The sequence below is a fragment of the Pinus tabuliformis genome, chromosome 6 (assembly GCF_031772625.1).
Source record: "Pinus tabuliformis cultivar Carrire ecotype Pingquan chromosome 6, CPIR1, whole genome shotgun sequence".
Taxonomy (NCBI): domain Eukaryota; kingdom Viridiplantae; phylum Streptophyta; class Pinopsida; order Pinales; family Pinaceae; genus Pinus; species Pinus tabuliformis.
This window is the reverse complement of record NC_142292.1, coordinates 1,894,654,601-1,894,671,274: the sequence shown is the minus strand read 5'-3', so window position 1 is coordinate 1,894,671,274 and position 16,674 is coordinate 1,894,654,601. Positions and strand designations below refer to the sequence as shown.

At 39.7% G+C, this 16,674-nt stretch overlaps 1 protein-coding gene across 1 annotated transcript; it reads right to left on the bottom strand.

The window, feature by feature from the left end:
- Positions 1-15,901: 15,901 nt before the first annotated feature.
- Positions 15,902-16,397, bottom strand: LOC149266750 (uncharacterized). Its single transcript, XM_089397348.1, has one exon. The coding sequence runs from the start codon at positions 16,292-16,294 to the stop codon at positions 15,902-15,904; it is 393 nt and encodes a 130-aa protein (XP_089253474.1). The 5' UTR covers positions 16,295-16,397.
- Positions 16,398-16,674: the final 277 nt, after the last annotated feature.

The window sequence follows — 16,674 nt, the reverse complement described above, 5'->3', positions numbered from 1 at the left end:
TACCTCCTCAAGACATCCACATCCTCAAATTCATTATCTTTATCACTAGAAATATGTACTACAAATAACACAGACCCTTTACTGTGATTGCACTTTGCTTACATAGTTGTCACCATTTTAACTAATGTTTCCTTCTTCTTACCCTGCAAGATTATTTGTTCCCCATTGTCATCCAATAACTTAAAAGCCTTGTCATAAAAATCCACCTTGGTCCTATGAAGATATAACTAATCCATACCCAACAACAGACTGTATTATCCCAATGAAATCACTTTCAAATGTGACGATGTAGACATGCCATTTAACTCAAATGCGCAAGCTCTTACCCATTGATGAACTCTATTCTTAGTACTCGTAGCCAAATGTATTAACCAATACTATGCATGCACTTATTTATTCAAACCACACTTATCCACCAAGTTAGGATTAACATAACTATAATTAGATCTAGGGTCAATCAAAATAGAGACAACTTGATGACAATGCTTGCCATCTATCTTGATAATATACACTTGGTGATCTGCCTGCTTGTTACCTAGCACTACATAAACATGAGGAATAATTTCTCCAACATCCCCCACCATTTGTGCCTCTTGAGAATTGTAGATCTACAATATTCCACCCTAAAGTTGTGGACAATCTCTTCTACGATGCTCTCCTCCACCAGTCCAACACTGCAAGGGCTTCCTACCATCACCCTTGTTCTCCTCCTTAGACCGAAATCCCTGTCGTCTATCAGATGCATTGAACTTCTTTGATCGTGTTTCATTCTATTTGTTACCTATGTCTGAAGGTATTATTCGCTTATTATCCCATTTTCCTTTATTCTTCTCATTACATTTCCAAACCTTCTTAGTCTCAGATTTGCACTTTAATTGCTAGTAACAATTCTTTAGCTTCCTGATGCCTTCCTCCGATGGTTTAGGCTCATGAAACTCAATCCGCTCTTTGAATTCTACTGGAAACCCACTTATGAATCTTTGATTCTTCGCTTTCTACTCCTTTAGATAAGGCACATACCTAAATAACTATAAGAATATTCTAGTGTACTCATGATCAGTCATACATCCCAAGTTAAGCTCATAGAATTCTTTTGCCCTATCATCATATTATCTCACTAAAAGATACTTCTTCCTGAAAAGTATCTCAAACTCACTCCAGGTAAACTCTTCTTTATGAATACCTTTGAGATTCTTTACAGCTCCCCACCAAATCTCTACTTTATATTTAAGACTGAATGTACTTATTTTGGCCTTCATGTTCTCTGAGTAGTTATGCAATTTGAAGAACGTATTCACCACAAGCAAGCACACTTTTTCATCATGTGACTTCTTCATTTCCCCATGAAATGTAGGTGGATTTTATTTCTTGAACTCATCCATAAAATATCCCCTGTCACTCTTCCTATAAGGATGCTAATGATGATGACCATGATACTTGTCTGAACCAGAACTAGAGTAGAGTCCATGTCCATTGCCTCGCCTATCAGGTGTATCTAATAACCTGCCATCTCTGACTGTCTCATCTCTATCCAACTTTTTCCCACCATGTGACATGCTAGCATATGCTCCATTAGTCCTATCCTCTTATCCATGACTCATTCTAATAGGTCCTTGTCTCTGCAAGTCTAACAAGCTCTTAAGAATCATCGCATTGGCCTTTGCCTATTTTTGATGTTCCCTATCCAGTCTCTCTTGTGCTTGAATTCTTTAATCATTATCTTCTTTGAAACTCCTTATTTATGCCTTAAAACTTCTCAAAGTCTTTGCTATGTCATGAGAATATCCCTTGCCATGTTTCTCATTTGATCCATAGGGAGAATCTCAAGAGTTGTAGTCTACCATCTTGCTAGTCATATTTTATCTTCTCTTCCCGCAAGGTATATCATGTCAGCTAAACCAAATTATAAACAAACCAACATATCTTAGTGTAGTTCAAGGGAGGATATATTGTCTGCAAGATCAACCAGATTAACACAATACATGTATAATTATAATCATCACATTATATAGACATCATCTTAATTATCACCCAGTTATCATGCATAATGCCACAATTATAACACTGACTAAGTACTATGCATAACAAACATATGGGTGACACATGCATAACAATGCATTGATAATCGACATACATTCATGACAACACATCTTAAAAACAAAATCATCGTCTTCTACATGACATCAAAAAGGAAACTATGACCACCACCATGCATACACAACAAGCACATAGACCACAAGAATAAGGAAATATATGCAATTGACATGTACACATAACACATTCATCCAAGGAGAATGGAAATTAGACATAACCCAAGGAGAACATAACCATGCTCTGATACCACTTTGTAACACCCTCCTCCCATATCTACCCAAGTAACCAGCCAATTAAGGCAAACATTGGACAAATATTTACTATGATGTGACTCAACTCCCCAAGTATAGTTAATGAAGTGGAACTGATAAAACAAGACCAATCCGACCTTCGACAGGAGCTACAGAACCTTCAGGAGACAACTTGATACTTTTATGATCTAGACCACCAGTTTCTCCCATGATAAGCCATGAATGTGAATGAGACCCTCCATTCATTCCCATTGCAAGGCATGCATGCAATTGTAGCCTTTTTTAGGCAGTTTTGTGCCAGCAACCCCATATTTTGTGCCACATTTTTAGGGCTAGGACTCAGGCCACTACAAAGAACTTCATGAAACTTCCAGAATTGATAAATAACAATGAAATAAGGCTACTGATGCAAACAATTCAACAAGCACTTGAACTGATCCGTAGTAGCCATGAAATGAATTTCGTCAAACATATCATAAACATGAAATCTACAGGTCATAACAACAGATTTGAACATAGGGATCTCATATTTATCTGAGAATCATCAAGGATGATTGATATCTCTTCCGAATAGCTAAATTGTTATCTATTAGGTCATTCATTTATTATTATTGCATATACTAACCCAAACATGATGAGATCCATGCACTAATATTATCATAAAACATGCTCATAACCAGCAAATAACCAAAGATATATCAATGATGAGACAACTATTAAAGCCACATAATGAAAAGCACATTTTCTCATGAAAATACTAAAGGAAAAGGAGCTCTTGTTAGCATAATCAAATCCAACCAAGTCAAGGACTTCCATGAACCACCATACCATAGATTGGGCTAAACCAAATCTCTCTTTCATCCAATCACTCTTGCGCCATCTTCTAAGCATAAATGTGGGATCTCATTAAACAAATCAAACAAAACCAAATGAGGAATTCTAAAGGCCAAACCACCTCAACCATCAACTAGTGATTCCACCTCACAGTCATACATCACTAACCATCACCAAATCAGTCTCTACCCAAGTTATCGAGGGCTCTAGATCATTTGTTCTAACAAAGGCTTCCAGGACTAATAACTCAACCCACAATTGCTGTCAGGATCTAGATCATTTATCCAACTAGGGTTTCCAGGAATAGTAACTCAACCGAGTAAGGGTTCTATAGCGTTTTTCCAACTAAGGCTTCCAATACTAGTAACTCAACCCACAACCAAAGGAACATGAGAACCAACCAGAAAACAAAGATGAAACCCACATGATCCAGGTGGATATTGGTGGCCACCTGCTAATTCCACTTGGATCCCCTCTAGTGCTTCTTTCAGTTTTTCCAATTTCATTAATTATAGCACAGTTTACTATTTTTAGCAGTTTTTTGGGTCCTAAACTTCCGGAGCCGTTTTGAGGCCCTAAACGACGTTTTTTGGGAAATCTACCTTCTATCTAAAAATCGTCTTTTTCGTTGTAGTCCTCGGAGAGATCTTTCCAACGGGTTATCGTGCACGTCAAACGGAGATAGTACAACCAATTTGCGACCCCGGGAAGTTGATGTACCAACTTACCCAAAAATGGGCTCCACAATTTGGCGTTTCATCTTCTAGGGTTAGGTTTTGGAATGTGAAGGGTTTTCCATTGTTTCTTAACAATAAATAGGCCTTCGAGCCTCATTGTAAGATAGTTCAGAGGCATGTAGCCACACATATCTTCTCAGAGATAAGCTACCATCGCCCTAGCTGGTTTATTTCCATTTCTGGTTGTAAGCATATTTCAGTATTTTCCATTAATGAAATGAAGTATTATTTCCACTGCATCTTTGTGTATTTGGTTATCTCGGTAATTTGTTGCGTTCCTATTTAAGTCTGGATCAGTGGTATCAGAGCGGTCTGCTTTTTTTTCTCTGTTTTTCTTTGCATGTCCCCAACGAGGTCAGGATATAAGGAGTCAGGGCTTGAGCTGGTCAAACCTTTGCAAGACCAGCCTTGAAAATCTCGACGGCCTGCCATGGCGGATGAGAAGAAAGACGAGGGAGCAGGAGATCCTATCAAAATCTTGCTTGAAGAAGCCCTCGAGCGACAACAGAACGCGATGATGGACAACTTTGCCCAAATCCTTCAGCGGCTACCCAAAAGTGACGCATCAGCTTCCAGCAGCTACTCTGGAAACGCCACGCCCTTTAAGGTACAAGTTAATTTTGAAATCACCATATTCGAGGGTCAAATAGACGCAGATGTCGTAGATAAATGGTTAAATCTGCTAGAGGGTTATTTTTCTGTTCATGAATTTTCGAGTCGGGAAAAGATTGTTTTCGCTCTTCTCAAAGAAACCCCCCACGTCAAGGACTGGTGGGAAACCTACTGCGAGCAGAAGGATGAAACTACAGGCTCACTATTTTCATCCACACCCACCTAGAATTCGTTTCAGGATGCCATTAAGGAGCAATACTACCCTGTTGGAAATTATGAGGACGAATACATAAAGTGGACCACGCTGCGGCAGGGAAGGGATCAAGATGTGCCATAGTTCACCAATATTTTCCATACCCTTCGCACGAAGTTGGGTATCAAGGATTCGGAGCAACATCTGATACTCAAATACCGTGGCTGCTTGCACATGTACATCTAGGAAGAAATGGAATTCCTGAACATCTCATCGCTCGGCATAGCATACCGATATGCCGTCAAGATCGAGCAGAAGTTTAAACAAAAGAATCGAGACTTTGGATCTGCAAATCCAAAGCAAGGGAAAGGTGCCCCTAAACCACAGAACAAGGGACAAAGCCAAGGCGGGGAAGCCCAAGACAACCCGCCAAAGCTACAAGCAAAGAATAGTGCCGCAAAGCCGAAAAAGGACACGGGAAAATGGTGTGAGTTCCATAAGAGCTCCACTCACAACACAAGTGAGTGTCGGGCCAAGCAGTCACTGGTGGCTAAACTAAAGGTTTCAGAATCAGATGTATGTTCCAACTCTGAGTCAGAACCCGACAAGGGGAATGACAAAGGGAAGCAGATTATTGATGCGGATCTCAATGCCACTGTTGCTACTACCAAGATCCAGAAAAATGAACCCGAAGATCCAGAGGAGGAGGAGCATCTCTTCCACTCCCAGATGTGGGTAAGGGGCTCCCCACTACAGTTCATTGTCGATAGTGGGAGCCAAAAGAACCTCATTTCGGCAGAGGTCATGAAGCGGTTGGGCTTACCGACCACAGCACATCCACAACCGTACATCATCAGGTGGCTACACCAAGGACGGGATCTTCACGTGAGCCAACAGTGTCGCCTTCCATACAACATCAAGCCCTTCACAGATGAGGTATTGTGTGACATTGCTCCGCTTGAAGTTTGTGATGTATTATTAGGACAACCATACTTGTGGAAGCGACATGATGTGTATGAATCAAGGCCCCGTGCTGTTATTATTACTTTGGGAAATCAGTTGTACAGGATACCAGAGGTAGCACTGCCTGCTGCCATCTCTTTGATTACTGCAAAACAATGCAGTAAGCTCATTTCCAAAATTGGAAAATTTGGTTTCCTGATGATGTGCCCTCAAGGAAAGAAGAAGACGGTGGCCACAACCTCCAAACAGGGCCCCTCTGCACGACAACTACAGATGGACAAGGTCGTGGAGGAGTACGAGGACATCTTCACCTCCCCTGTAGGGGTTCCTCTGCATTGTCAGGTCAAGCACTCCATCGATCTGACCCCAGGTGCGCCGTTACCCAATGGATGGGACTTGGAGACTCTGTATTGACTATTGGGCGCTGAACAAGATCACTGTCTGTAATAGGTACCCAATCCCGTGGATTGATGACCTCCTGGACCAACTAAAGGGGGAAAAATATTTCAGCAAGATTGATCTGAAGTCAGGATATCACCAGGTACCAATCGAACCCTCTGATGTGTGGAAGACTGCCTTCAAAGCCAAAGAGGGCCTTTTCGAATGGTTGGTTATGCCTTTCGGGTTGACGAATGCTCCTGCAACCTTCATGAGGCTAATGGATTACATCTTGTGGCCATTCACCAACTCATTTGTAGTGGTATACTTGGATGACATTCTGATCTTCAGCCAGAGTTGGGAAGAGCACCTCCACCACATCCGACAGGTTCTCCAAACGCTGCGGCAACACAAGTTATGTGCCAATTTGGAGAAATGCACTTTTGGCATGACCCAGGTTCAGTATCTGGGATACATTATTGATGAACAGGGGGTGCATGTGGATCCAGCCAAGATCAAATTCATTCGGGATTGGCCATCTCCGACCACTCTGACAAAGCTCCGCAGCTTTCTAGGTCTTGCCAACTTCTACCGTAGGTTCGTGTTGGGGTTTTCTCATATCACTTGGCCTTTGAGTCAAGTCACCAAGGGAGGGGCGAAGGCAAAATTCTTTTGGTCTGAATCTCAACAGAAGGCATTCATAGAGTTGAAAGATCACCTCTGCACAGCACTAGTGCTCGCTTTACCAGATTTACAACAACCATTTGAGGTCGAGATAGATGCCTCTGACTATGCTATTGGGGCAGTGCTTACTCAACACGGGCATCCAGTGGCATATCACAGTGAAACACTTTCAGACACAGTCCGGAAGTATCCCACTTATGATAAAGAGATGTATTCCATTGTGTAGGCATGTCGACAATGGAAGCATTACATTTTGGGGAAGGAAACGGTCATCCACACAGACCACCGACCCCTGCAGTTCATACAGACCCAAGGGAAATTGCAGAATGATCGCCATCAAAAGTGGTCCACATAATTGCAACAGTTCCATTTGAATATCAAGTATAAGAAGGGCAGCACTAATAATGTTGCAGATTGCCTCAGTCGACCACCGATCATGGCGTTAACCACTGTCCTCAACTCTTGTGCATGCGAGACTTCTAATTGGCCACTGCTCTACAAAAGCGACCCATAATTCGGCCACACATACCAGAACCTCTTGGAGGGTCAGCATGTTCCAGATTTTCACCTCCAAGATGGCCTGTTATGCCACCTGGGTCACCTTTATGTTCCTTCAAGCGAGCGTGCCAAGATGATTTGGGAAGCACACTACAGTCGGGCTGTTGGACATTTTGGGGTCGAAAAAACAGTGGCAGTACTGCGGAAGTATTTATATTGGCCGAATCTTCGACAGGATGTCAGGAAGTACATCAGGTCATGCACTGCCTGTGCCATTGCTAAACTGACCATCAAGAAGCAAGGCCTTTATACCTTGCTACCTACCCCTAGTCAGCCTTGGGAATCCATCTCCATGGATTACATGTCAGGCCTTCCTTCCACTAAGCATGGAAATGACTGTGTTTTTTTGGTCGTCGACAGGTTCTCAAAGATGGCCATTATGGTGGCCTGCAAGAAGAATATCACAGCAGAAGCCACTACTAAACTCTTCTTTGAACGAGTGCGAGTAAACTTTGGGATCCCATAGTCTATCATCTCCAATCGGGACAGCAAGTTCCTTGGTACATTTTGGTCCAGTCTCTGGTCGATGCCGGACACCAAACTCACTAAGTCCATAGCCTTCCGTCCTCAAACTGATGTCTAGACAGAGGTTGTCAACAGGATGATCATACGTATTCTGCGCATGTGCAACTCAAAGCATCTACGCACATGGGACGAGAGCCTCCCCTATGTTCAGCATAGCTACAACCGGGCTCTCCACAACTCGACTGGCCATAGCCCTTTTCAAGTGGGCTTGGGATTCCAGCCACTATGTCCCATCGATGTGGCCATGCCATTTACAGCTACTCGGGTAGATTCTACTCATCTCCGGTCCGAAACACATAAGGTAAATAGCTTCATTGAGCACATCCAACATATTCGCCAGCATGTCCATGAAACTCTGGAGAAATCAAATGCTAAGTACAAGCAACGAAATGATCAACATCTGGTGCCACACAAGTTTCAGGTGGGTGACAAAGTCTGGTTTCATTTGCAAAAGGAATGCCTTACCAGAGCCTATCAGAAACTCAGACCACTCCGATATGGCCCTTACACCATTACCAAGGCTGTGGGAGACAATGCATTTGAGCTCAGCATTCCCCCATTCCTTGGCCTGCACCCGGTGTTCAATGTCGACTACCTTCGGCCATACTTTCCACCATTACTAGACATGTCCGACACTGAAGAACAACTCACACCCATAGAGTTAAATCCAGCTTGCATGGAACAAGCTGCAACTGATCGGATCATGGACACACAGATCAAGCACACTCGCCAGCAGAATATCCAACTGTATCGAGTTGTCAAAGCAGGAAAACTCCTTCACCAGGGCAAGTGGCTCACTAGGGACCAAGTGCAGCAGAAGTTCCCTCATCTCATGGAGGAACTCAACGCAATGGGGACCATTGATTCATAAGGGGGGAGGAATGATCTAGGTGGATATTGGTGGCCACCCGCTAATTCCACTTGGATCCCCTCTAGTGCTTCTTTTAGTTTTTTCAATTTCATTAATTATAGCACAGTTTACTATTTTTAGCAGTTTTTCGGGTCCTAAACTTCCGGAGCCGTTTTGAGGCCCTAAATGACATTTTTTAGGAAATCTACCTTCTATTTAAAAATCGTCTTTTTCGTCGTAGTCCTCGGAGAGATCTTTCCAACAGGCTATCATGCGCGTCAAACAGAGATAGTATGACCAATTCGCGACCTCGGGAAGTTGATGTACCAACTTACCCAATAACGGGGCCCACAATTTGGCGTTTCATCTTCTAGGGTTAGGTTTTGGAATGTGAAGGGTTTTCCATTATTTCTCAACAATAAATAGGCCTTTGAGCCTCATTGTAAGACAGTTCAGAGGCATGTAGCCACACATCTCTTCTCATAGATAAGCTACCATTACCCTAGCTGGTTTATTTCCATTTCTGGTTGTAAGCATATTTCAGTATTTTCCATTAATGAAATGAAGTATTATTTCTGCTTCATCTTTGTGTATTTGGTTATCTCGGTAATTTGTTGCGTTCCTATTTAAGTCTGGATCACCACAATACCATGGATATCTAGGAAATGAAAAGGCTAGGAAAAACCACTATCAATCCAGGAAATCCTCCATGCCAACAAAAAATTATAACCAAGAAACCACATGCATGTGTCATGCATGTCAAAACTAACAAGGAAATCATAGATGCAACTCAATACCTACAATAAAAACCTGTTGTTTTTGTTGATCCCAATGTACTCGTGCACTTTCCTACTCTTATTTTTCCTTCTTACTCCAAATCCAAAGTATGCCACAGTCATGTAATGAATTGATCCTCAGAAGCCTTTTTATCAACGAGGTCTATATTTTCTTCATTTTCTCTTATTTTCCTTCATTTTTCTCCTCACATGAAACCTATGACCTTTCACCTTCCTTTTGTCCTATTTACCATAATTTTTATAAATAAATGAATAACTTTTTCTTTCCAAACCCTTTTCCAATTTCCATAACCATAAATTAATCAAAAGTGATCCCTATTACTATGGTTTTTCCCAACATTCATCTTGGAATACATGTCCCATGACCTTGGTTATTATTTTTCCTTTATTAAGTTTATTACATGGATTTTTGACTAGGGTTGTTATAGCTTGAGAGATGCTAGATATTGGTGGAATAGGTTTGGTTAAAGATGCACCCTATGAAGGTTGTCTTACATTAATTTGATCTTGAACATGTTGAGATATAGGTTGATGAATAAGAATCCGAGATGTAGGTGGAAGAGTTTGAGAGATTAAAGATGAAGCCACAACCGAACAAGGTTGTATGGGTGGGGCAAGTTTCAAAACATTAGTAGTCATTCCCCAATGAGGACGACTCAAATGAGGATGAGTGCCAATTTGAGGAGAAAGAGGAGGGGAATATGGAGGAAAATTCCTTCCAAGAGGAGGGTTCCCAATAGGAGGTGTATTGGACTGTTGTATGTGTACATACCCACTGACATAAAGACCAACCTGTTGTTGAATCATTGGTGTAGATGGAGGAGGAAGAGAAAATTGTGTATCGCTCATTAAATAACTATCAAATAGGATCCCAGAAGAGGATGACATGGGAGAGGTCCATGGATTGGATGTTGTTCAAGGAAAGGTACCAAACAATGATTGGTAACTAGGCGAGATGAACAGGCCACCATAAAAAGGAATCTCTTATGATGTTACAAACATGGATCAAACTGCAACATGGATTGTCTCGATCATAGTATTAGATACAGGCTGAGAAACCATAGAATACTCAATAATGGTTAATTGTCCCAAAGAGGGTTGTCGAGGGAAACTGAAGGGTGAGTTGAAAGGAAAAGAACCAAACAATGGAGCTTGTGATGGAGTATATGTACAACGAAAAGGATGGTCCTGATAAAAATGAGTCCCATCCTTGATAGGAGAGAAATTTCAAGGCTCTTCCTAAGGAATCGCTTCAATACTCACAAGACCAGGTGTTAGCAGTTCACCGTCAGGTCCAAGATATATAGGTGTTAGTTGGGTATGATACAGAGGAAGAAGAGAGGAAGTCCTAAAGTAACGGGTGTGGATAAATGAGGTACCTGAGGTTGTATAACCTCAGGCTGTGTTGTTTTTGATTTAGTATAGTCAAGTTCAATAACCTCAAGTAATGAAATTTCAGGGGCTTCTTTTTTGACTGTGTCAGACTCACCAACCAATGAAGAAGTAATTTTGGGGTTTAGTACTCATAGGAAAGGCTGATTCTAGTGGCTCTATTTCAAGTGGAGGACCAGAAGTAGTAGCTTCCGAAGTAATATATTCGGTAGCCTATGCATTTTTGTGCTTATGATGACGACCATGAGTTGTCTCAGGTGAATGAGGAGGCTAATTTTGCATTCTACATGAATGACAAAGTGTAGGGTGTTGTTATTCCATGTTTGTTTAATAAATTTTAAAAATTATGAGTAAAAATAAATTAACAGGGTAATATAGGCATAAAGGCTTACCAAGCAAATGTGAACTACAATATACTACCTTGGAGAGCCAAGAATTTACATATGGGCAAGCAATCTCCCCAAATGATGTGTTCAGTGTATCACAGTGTACAAGGTGGCTGAATCTGTTACCTAAGGTTAGGATAGCAACCTATGGTGGACATCCAAAATATACTCGACGGTATGTGGAAGTGCAGTCTGTGTTTGTGTTATCTAATGTGTAAATGTACAATGAGATTGTTCCCATATACTTTTCATGCGTCGAACACTATCTAATATACCCAAAGGTATGTGTAGAACAGTCTGATACACTCATATACATGGAATGGGATATCACCCCCGAAATAAATGCTGGAGAAAAATGATAACTCCTATGTTTATACATGTCGTAACACCTCTCTAGCATAGACCTATAGATGTTTGCGTTAATGTTTCAAATGCTTCTTAAGATTGATTCAATAAATTTTGAATTTTATCTTGAATTATGTTTCAATATTCAAGGCTCACCATGAATTTCACTTGAATATCCTAAAGTTGTTATCTTGCATGACAAAATGAGATCTTCTTTTCAATGAAAATATATATATGGGAGGGAAGAGAACAAAGAGTGATGCATCATAAAAGATGCAACAAACAAAATCTATTAAATTAATTCCACTAATGCAATTGTTCCAAATTCCAATTTCACACACAAAAACCCTAAATGCAATGCCAAAATGCATGAGATTTTTCTTTTTGATCCACTTAATTTTCATATGAAAACTAAGATACTTGTTAAATCAGTGACAAAAGAGACTATAGAATGATGACTGTAATGGAAAATTCTTTCAAAAAATCAATGATCAAGCAGTAGTTTGTTAATGACCTAACTGACAAGAATAAAGCATAATCCAAAAAAATTCTTAGAGCAAGCCATAAAATACAATTTTTTGCATCTAATAGGGGTCATCGTAGGTGCAATGAGGGCACTAGTTCTCTACAACACAGGTGCAGAGAAGGCTAAGGTGAACTGCAATGCTCATCTCCAGACTAGGGGTGGCGCTAATGTGGATCTTGCCAGTTTATGACACAAAATGAATCCAAGCTTAGAGAAAGGTATTCCTAGGGTCAATCGAGAGCTGAGTGATGAAATGAAGGTTTGTTCAAGAAGTGAAATAAGGGCTAAGGTCAAGGAAACAATCAAGGGAAAGAAATGCTCTAGAGTGGAGTCACAAATTTGTTATGGAATTTACGATTGCAGACAAAACTATCTTCCTTAGACCTGGTGGATTGGTCTAGAACAATTGAAAAAAAAAAGAATATAAAGTTTCCCTGAAAGAAATTGATGAATGGAAAGAGGATTACATGGAATTCATTTCAAGATTTACTTCTAAGTTCCAATTGTAGCTCTCATTGATATAATTAGAACCTGTACATACATTCACAACAACCCAAATATCCAAAACATCTCCGTAGCATTATTCAATTACTCTATTCGATGGATCAATGAAGCATTAATATACATGAATGTGAATCTAACATAACTCATATATAGGAAAACGATACACTCTTTGTATTAATATAAATAGGAGAGGGTGTAAAACTAATAATAGTAGCTGATCTTGCAGAGATATTGTATATATCTCCCCAATTTGACTTGTCCTTCCTTGTCACAAATCACACCTCAATGTCAGCCTAATGAACAAAGATGATAGCTCTCTTAGATTCAAGGAAACAACATGAAGGCATGATCAATTTCTAAAATTCAACCCTGATCTTGTAGATGGTAGTAAATTTATAGGAGAGGAATGCTAGTTTTAGGAATTCTAATCCATTTACCAATCCAGGATTGAGATCCACTTAAGATGGGAGGATGAGTTCAAGGGATAAGAGGTGAAGTCTCCAAGATAGTATCATATAGGACTCAAGCTTCTTATCTAAGGTAATGGTTAAAACAACCCTTGGAAGCTTCTAGAAGAAGAAGCTTCAAGATTCTTTTTAATTTTCATTAATTTCTAGAATTAAGGCACCCCTAGCAAGGACAAAGCTATTGTTGACCATCATTGGTGCAAAAATAAGCAACCCATTACTAAACACAAGCCTCTAAAGGGGAAAGGCATGACGGGGCTTAAAAACACTCATTTCAAGCAGTCAGACATGAAAACTCAATTATTTGGAAAGGTCACGCTTAAGGCTTTGTGTAGGGATTATGACAACATGTTCACGGATGATGATCAATCCAATTTGCAAGCCTATTGACCATATCTGATAAAATGTCCTATAACAATGAGTTTAGTAGTGTTGTGGACACTATGTTAAGGCAGAGAAAATATATCCTTGGGCATGGAGTCATAGAAAGTGCAAATTAATCAACAATCACTAGAATACTAGCTGTAGTGACAAAGGCTAAGAGAAGGATAGTTGACATATCCTTAAACAACCTTTCTATTGAGAGTGGTAGGAGAAAATAACAAAAAAAGTTTTAAAACATACCATCTGATAAGTGAATTGTGTTTAGTTTGGATAAGAAAACAGATACTTGAATGCTAAAGACAAAGTGCGAAAATGAAGCATGAATTCCACCTTTAGTACCTTCATTCAAGCATAAAAAATAAACACATTTAATGAAAAAAACATAAAAAAGGCACATTCACCAAGAAACAAACTAGGACATATCAACACATGAATTCTTAGCTTTAAGATGTTGCATTCTTCTAATCACTAGTCACCTACTATTAACAGGCATAAACATAACACATACAAAAACTACAATTCATTCTCAAGTTTTGAACCTTATACATTATAGAAATGCTAGTCTTTATAGACTACCTACAAACTGTTCAACATCCAAAAATATTGGATCTCAAACCTCTTCATCTACCAAAAGATGACTAAAAACAAAAAAATCAAGGACGAGATAATATCTTATCCCCAAGTAGGATCTATGAGGTGGCCTTTAGCTGTTGACTTGGTGCTTTAATAGGAAAGAAAATTTCAAAAATTCTAGAAAAATAATACTCAAATATACATTCAAATCTCTCTGATTATGATACTTGTTAGAAAACTGAGAGATGTTTTTAAATGATCCCGTTCCTTATATGTTCATAATCAATGCCCAAAGTTACCGACTTTTACAGGAAAAACTGAGTAAAACAATGTCGTCATTTGATTTGTAATCCCCATCTCGCGATGATAATAAGCAATGCTACCAACTAATGACTGTTTCATTTATCATTGAATGGAAGGTTGTCTTCATCATTAATTTGGAAGCACCTTAGTTTTAGCATATGGACCATGTCATTGTCATTAATTTGGAAGCACCTTAGTTTTAGCATATGGACCATGTCATTGTCATTTGATTTGTCAACAAAATCTTTTATTTTGTTTTTAAACCAGTTGTGAGAGTTTTCAATATTTTTTAAAGAAAAACTATTTCAAAGTCTTGAAGATTTAATCTCTAATCTAAAGCTATGATAACAATGACAAGTGTTTCCATCTAATCTGTCAACGATTTTGTTTAAAATATTTGAACGAACGCTGACAGATTATCTAGTCAACACACCTAAATTTTTTGACAATCCAACCGTCTCAGCCTTTGTTTGACATTTTTGCCATTTATTACAATTTTAGTGTGTAATATCATTAAACACACATATCATATATGTCAATTCCTTTGTCACGCTTTATCATGCCACTCGGAATAGTCTGTGGTTTAAAAGAATGATGGAGAAAGATTGGATGCATTATGTGTATCCATAATCTTGGTTTTCATTTCACATGTAAATCTCTTTAACAGAAGCTTGTATTAAACAACAGAAGATGATGAAATTTGAGTGGAAAGTTGTGTTTTGCATGTGTCTTTTTTAACTGAGCCATTATTTCAATTATCTTTCATCTTTGAAATCAACAAAGTCTTTTTTGTCAACTATTACATCTGGGATGTTATTCCCTTATACCAAAAGTTTTTGAGTCCCGTTATTTATGTCTTTATGGGCTTGCCAGAATTGCTGACAACATTTGTGACATAGGTCTCTAATTTAAAAATAGGAAAAATAAACAAGAATATCTACAAAGTAACCTTGTTCTTGTTCTAATTAGTTCATATATTTCAAAATTCAATACTTGAATTAAGCTAGTAAACGTTAATTACGCGGCCTTGTCTATTTCATCACAAATTATCTTTAAGATGTTAATAAACCTGGCAAAACATGATAAATATTCAAAGCAAAACGTTGTAGATATTCACAGGCATTAACATTTAACGATCCTTGAAAAAATGGTGTTCCTATTGGATCAAGGTGCAAGCATTAGATACTTGTATCATGTTAATGTAATATTAAGAACATAATGCTCGTTTCATACGATCCAAATCACAGAAACCTCACATCAATTGTTGCAGGTCCCTTCAATCATGCACTATTGAAATAAAAATCATGTGAAGTTCCGAATAAAAATCGTGAACAGAATTTACACGAATAAATAAAGAATTCTTATTCTACATACAAAATGAAGTAATTATACAATGATGAATGTCCAATAAATGTGGTCGCCATCCACTCTGTCATACCAGGCCAAGAGTGAAATAACAGAACAGAATACGAAAGAGAGAAACGATCATATCATCTAATCTAATCTAATCCAATCAATGCGGATCAAAAGAATGTTAGATACATCTTAAAGGACGAAGACGCCTCCAGCAAGCAAAGCAGCTCCAAAGATAGCCATATTCTCCAAACTGGTGGTAGAGACAGCTCCGCTGCTGGCACTCGGTGGCGAAGCGGTGACTGGGCCATGAACCGAGGGGCTAGATGCTGGAGTTTGAGCTGTCGGAGAGGAAGCTGAGTTTGATGGGCTAGCGACTTTAGGAGGAGGAGAGACAGGAGAAGAAACAGGCGGTATAGTTGCAGGAGGAGGAGACGCTGGTGATGGCGCTGCGGCGGATTGAACCGGTGACGGCTTGTGTGCTGCCGCTTTGGGCGCAGGTGCGGGTGTGGGCGGTGCCGTAGAGGCTGAGCTCAACAATACCAAAGCGAAAAAAGAGCAAAACAGCGCATCGAATCGGGCCATCTCGTCCGAAAGCTGTTGTTGTGGAGGAATAATGCAAATTCTTCTCACGGAAACTTATTCGATCTCTTCCTCAAATATGAAAAAGCTAAGAAAAACCAGACAGTGAGATCGAGAAGATCGAGGAGCGTACTGTGACGAAGGGGAAGGGAATAGTACAATATATATAGGTAGTGCCGCGAGGTCGGCTCCTAGGGACACGGGATTCGTTTTCGTGAACCTTGCCATGTTATGATATGTGGGCCACTTCAAAGCTTTTTTCTTTAGGTATAGCACATGCCCCCTCTGGTCCTCCGTGGTAGCTTTTCGAGTTCCACTAGTCCGAGTCCCTACAAACAACGTGGTGGTTGTTGGCTAGCCTATCATGGATGCGCTGGATTGAC

Bases quoted from the DNA above. Each gene is read 5' to 3' on its own strand.
- LOC149266750 (XM_089397348.1), bottom strand. From the start codon at position 16,294: ATGGCCCGATTCGATGCGCTGTTTTGCTCTTTTTTCGCTTTGGTATTG.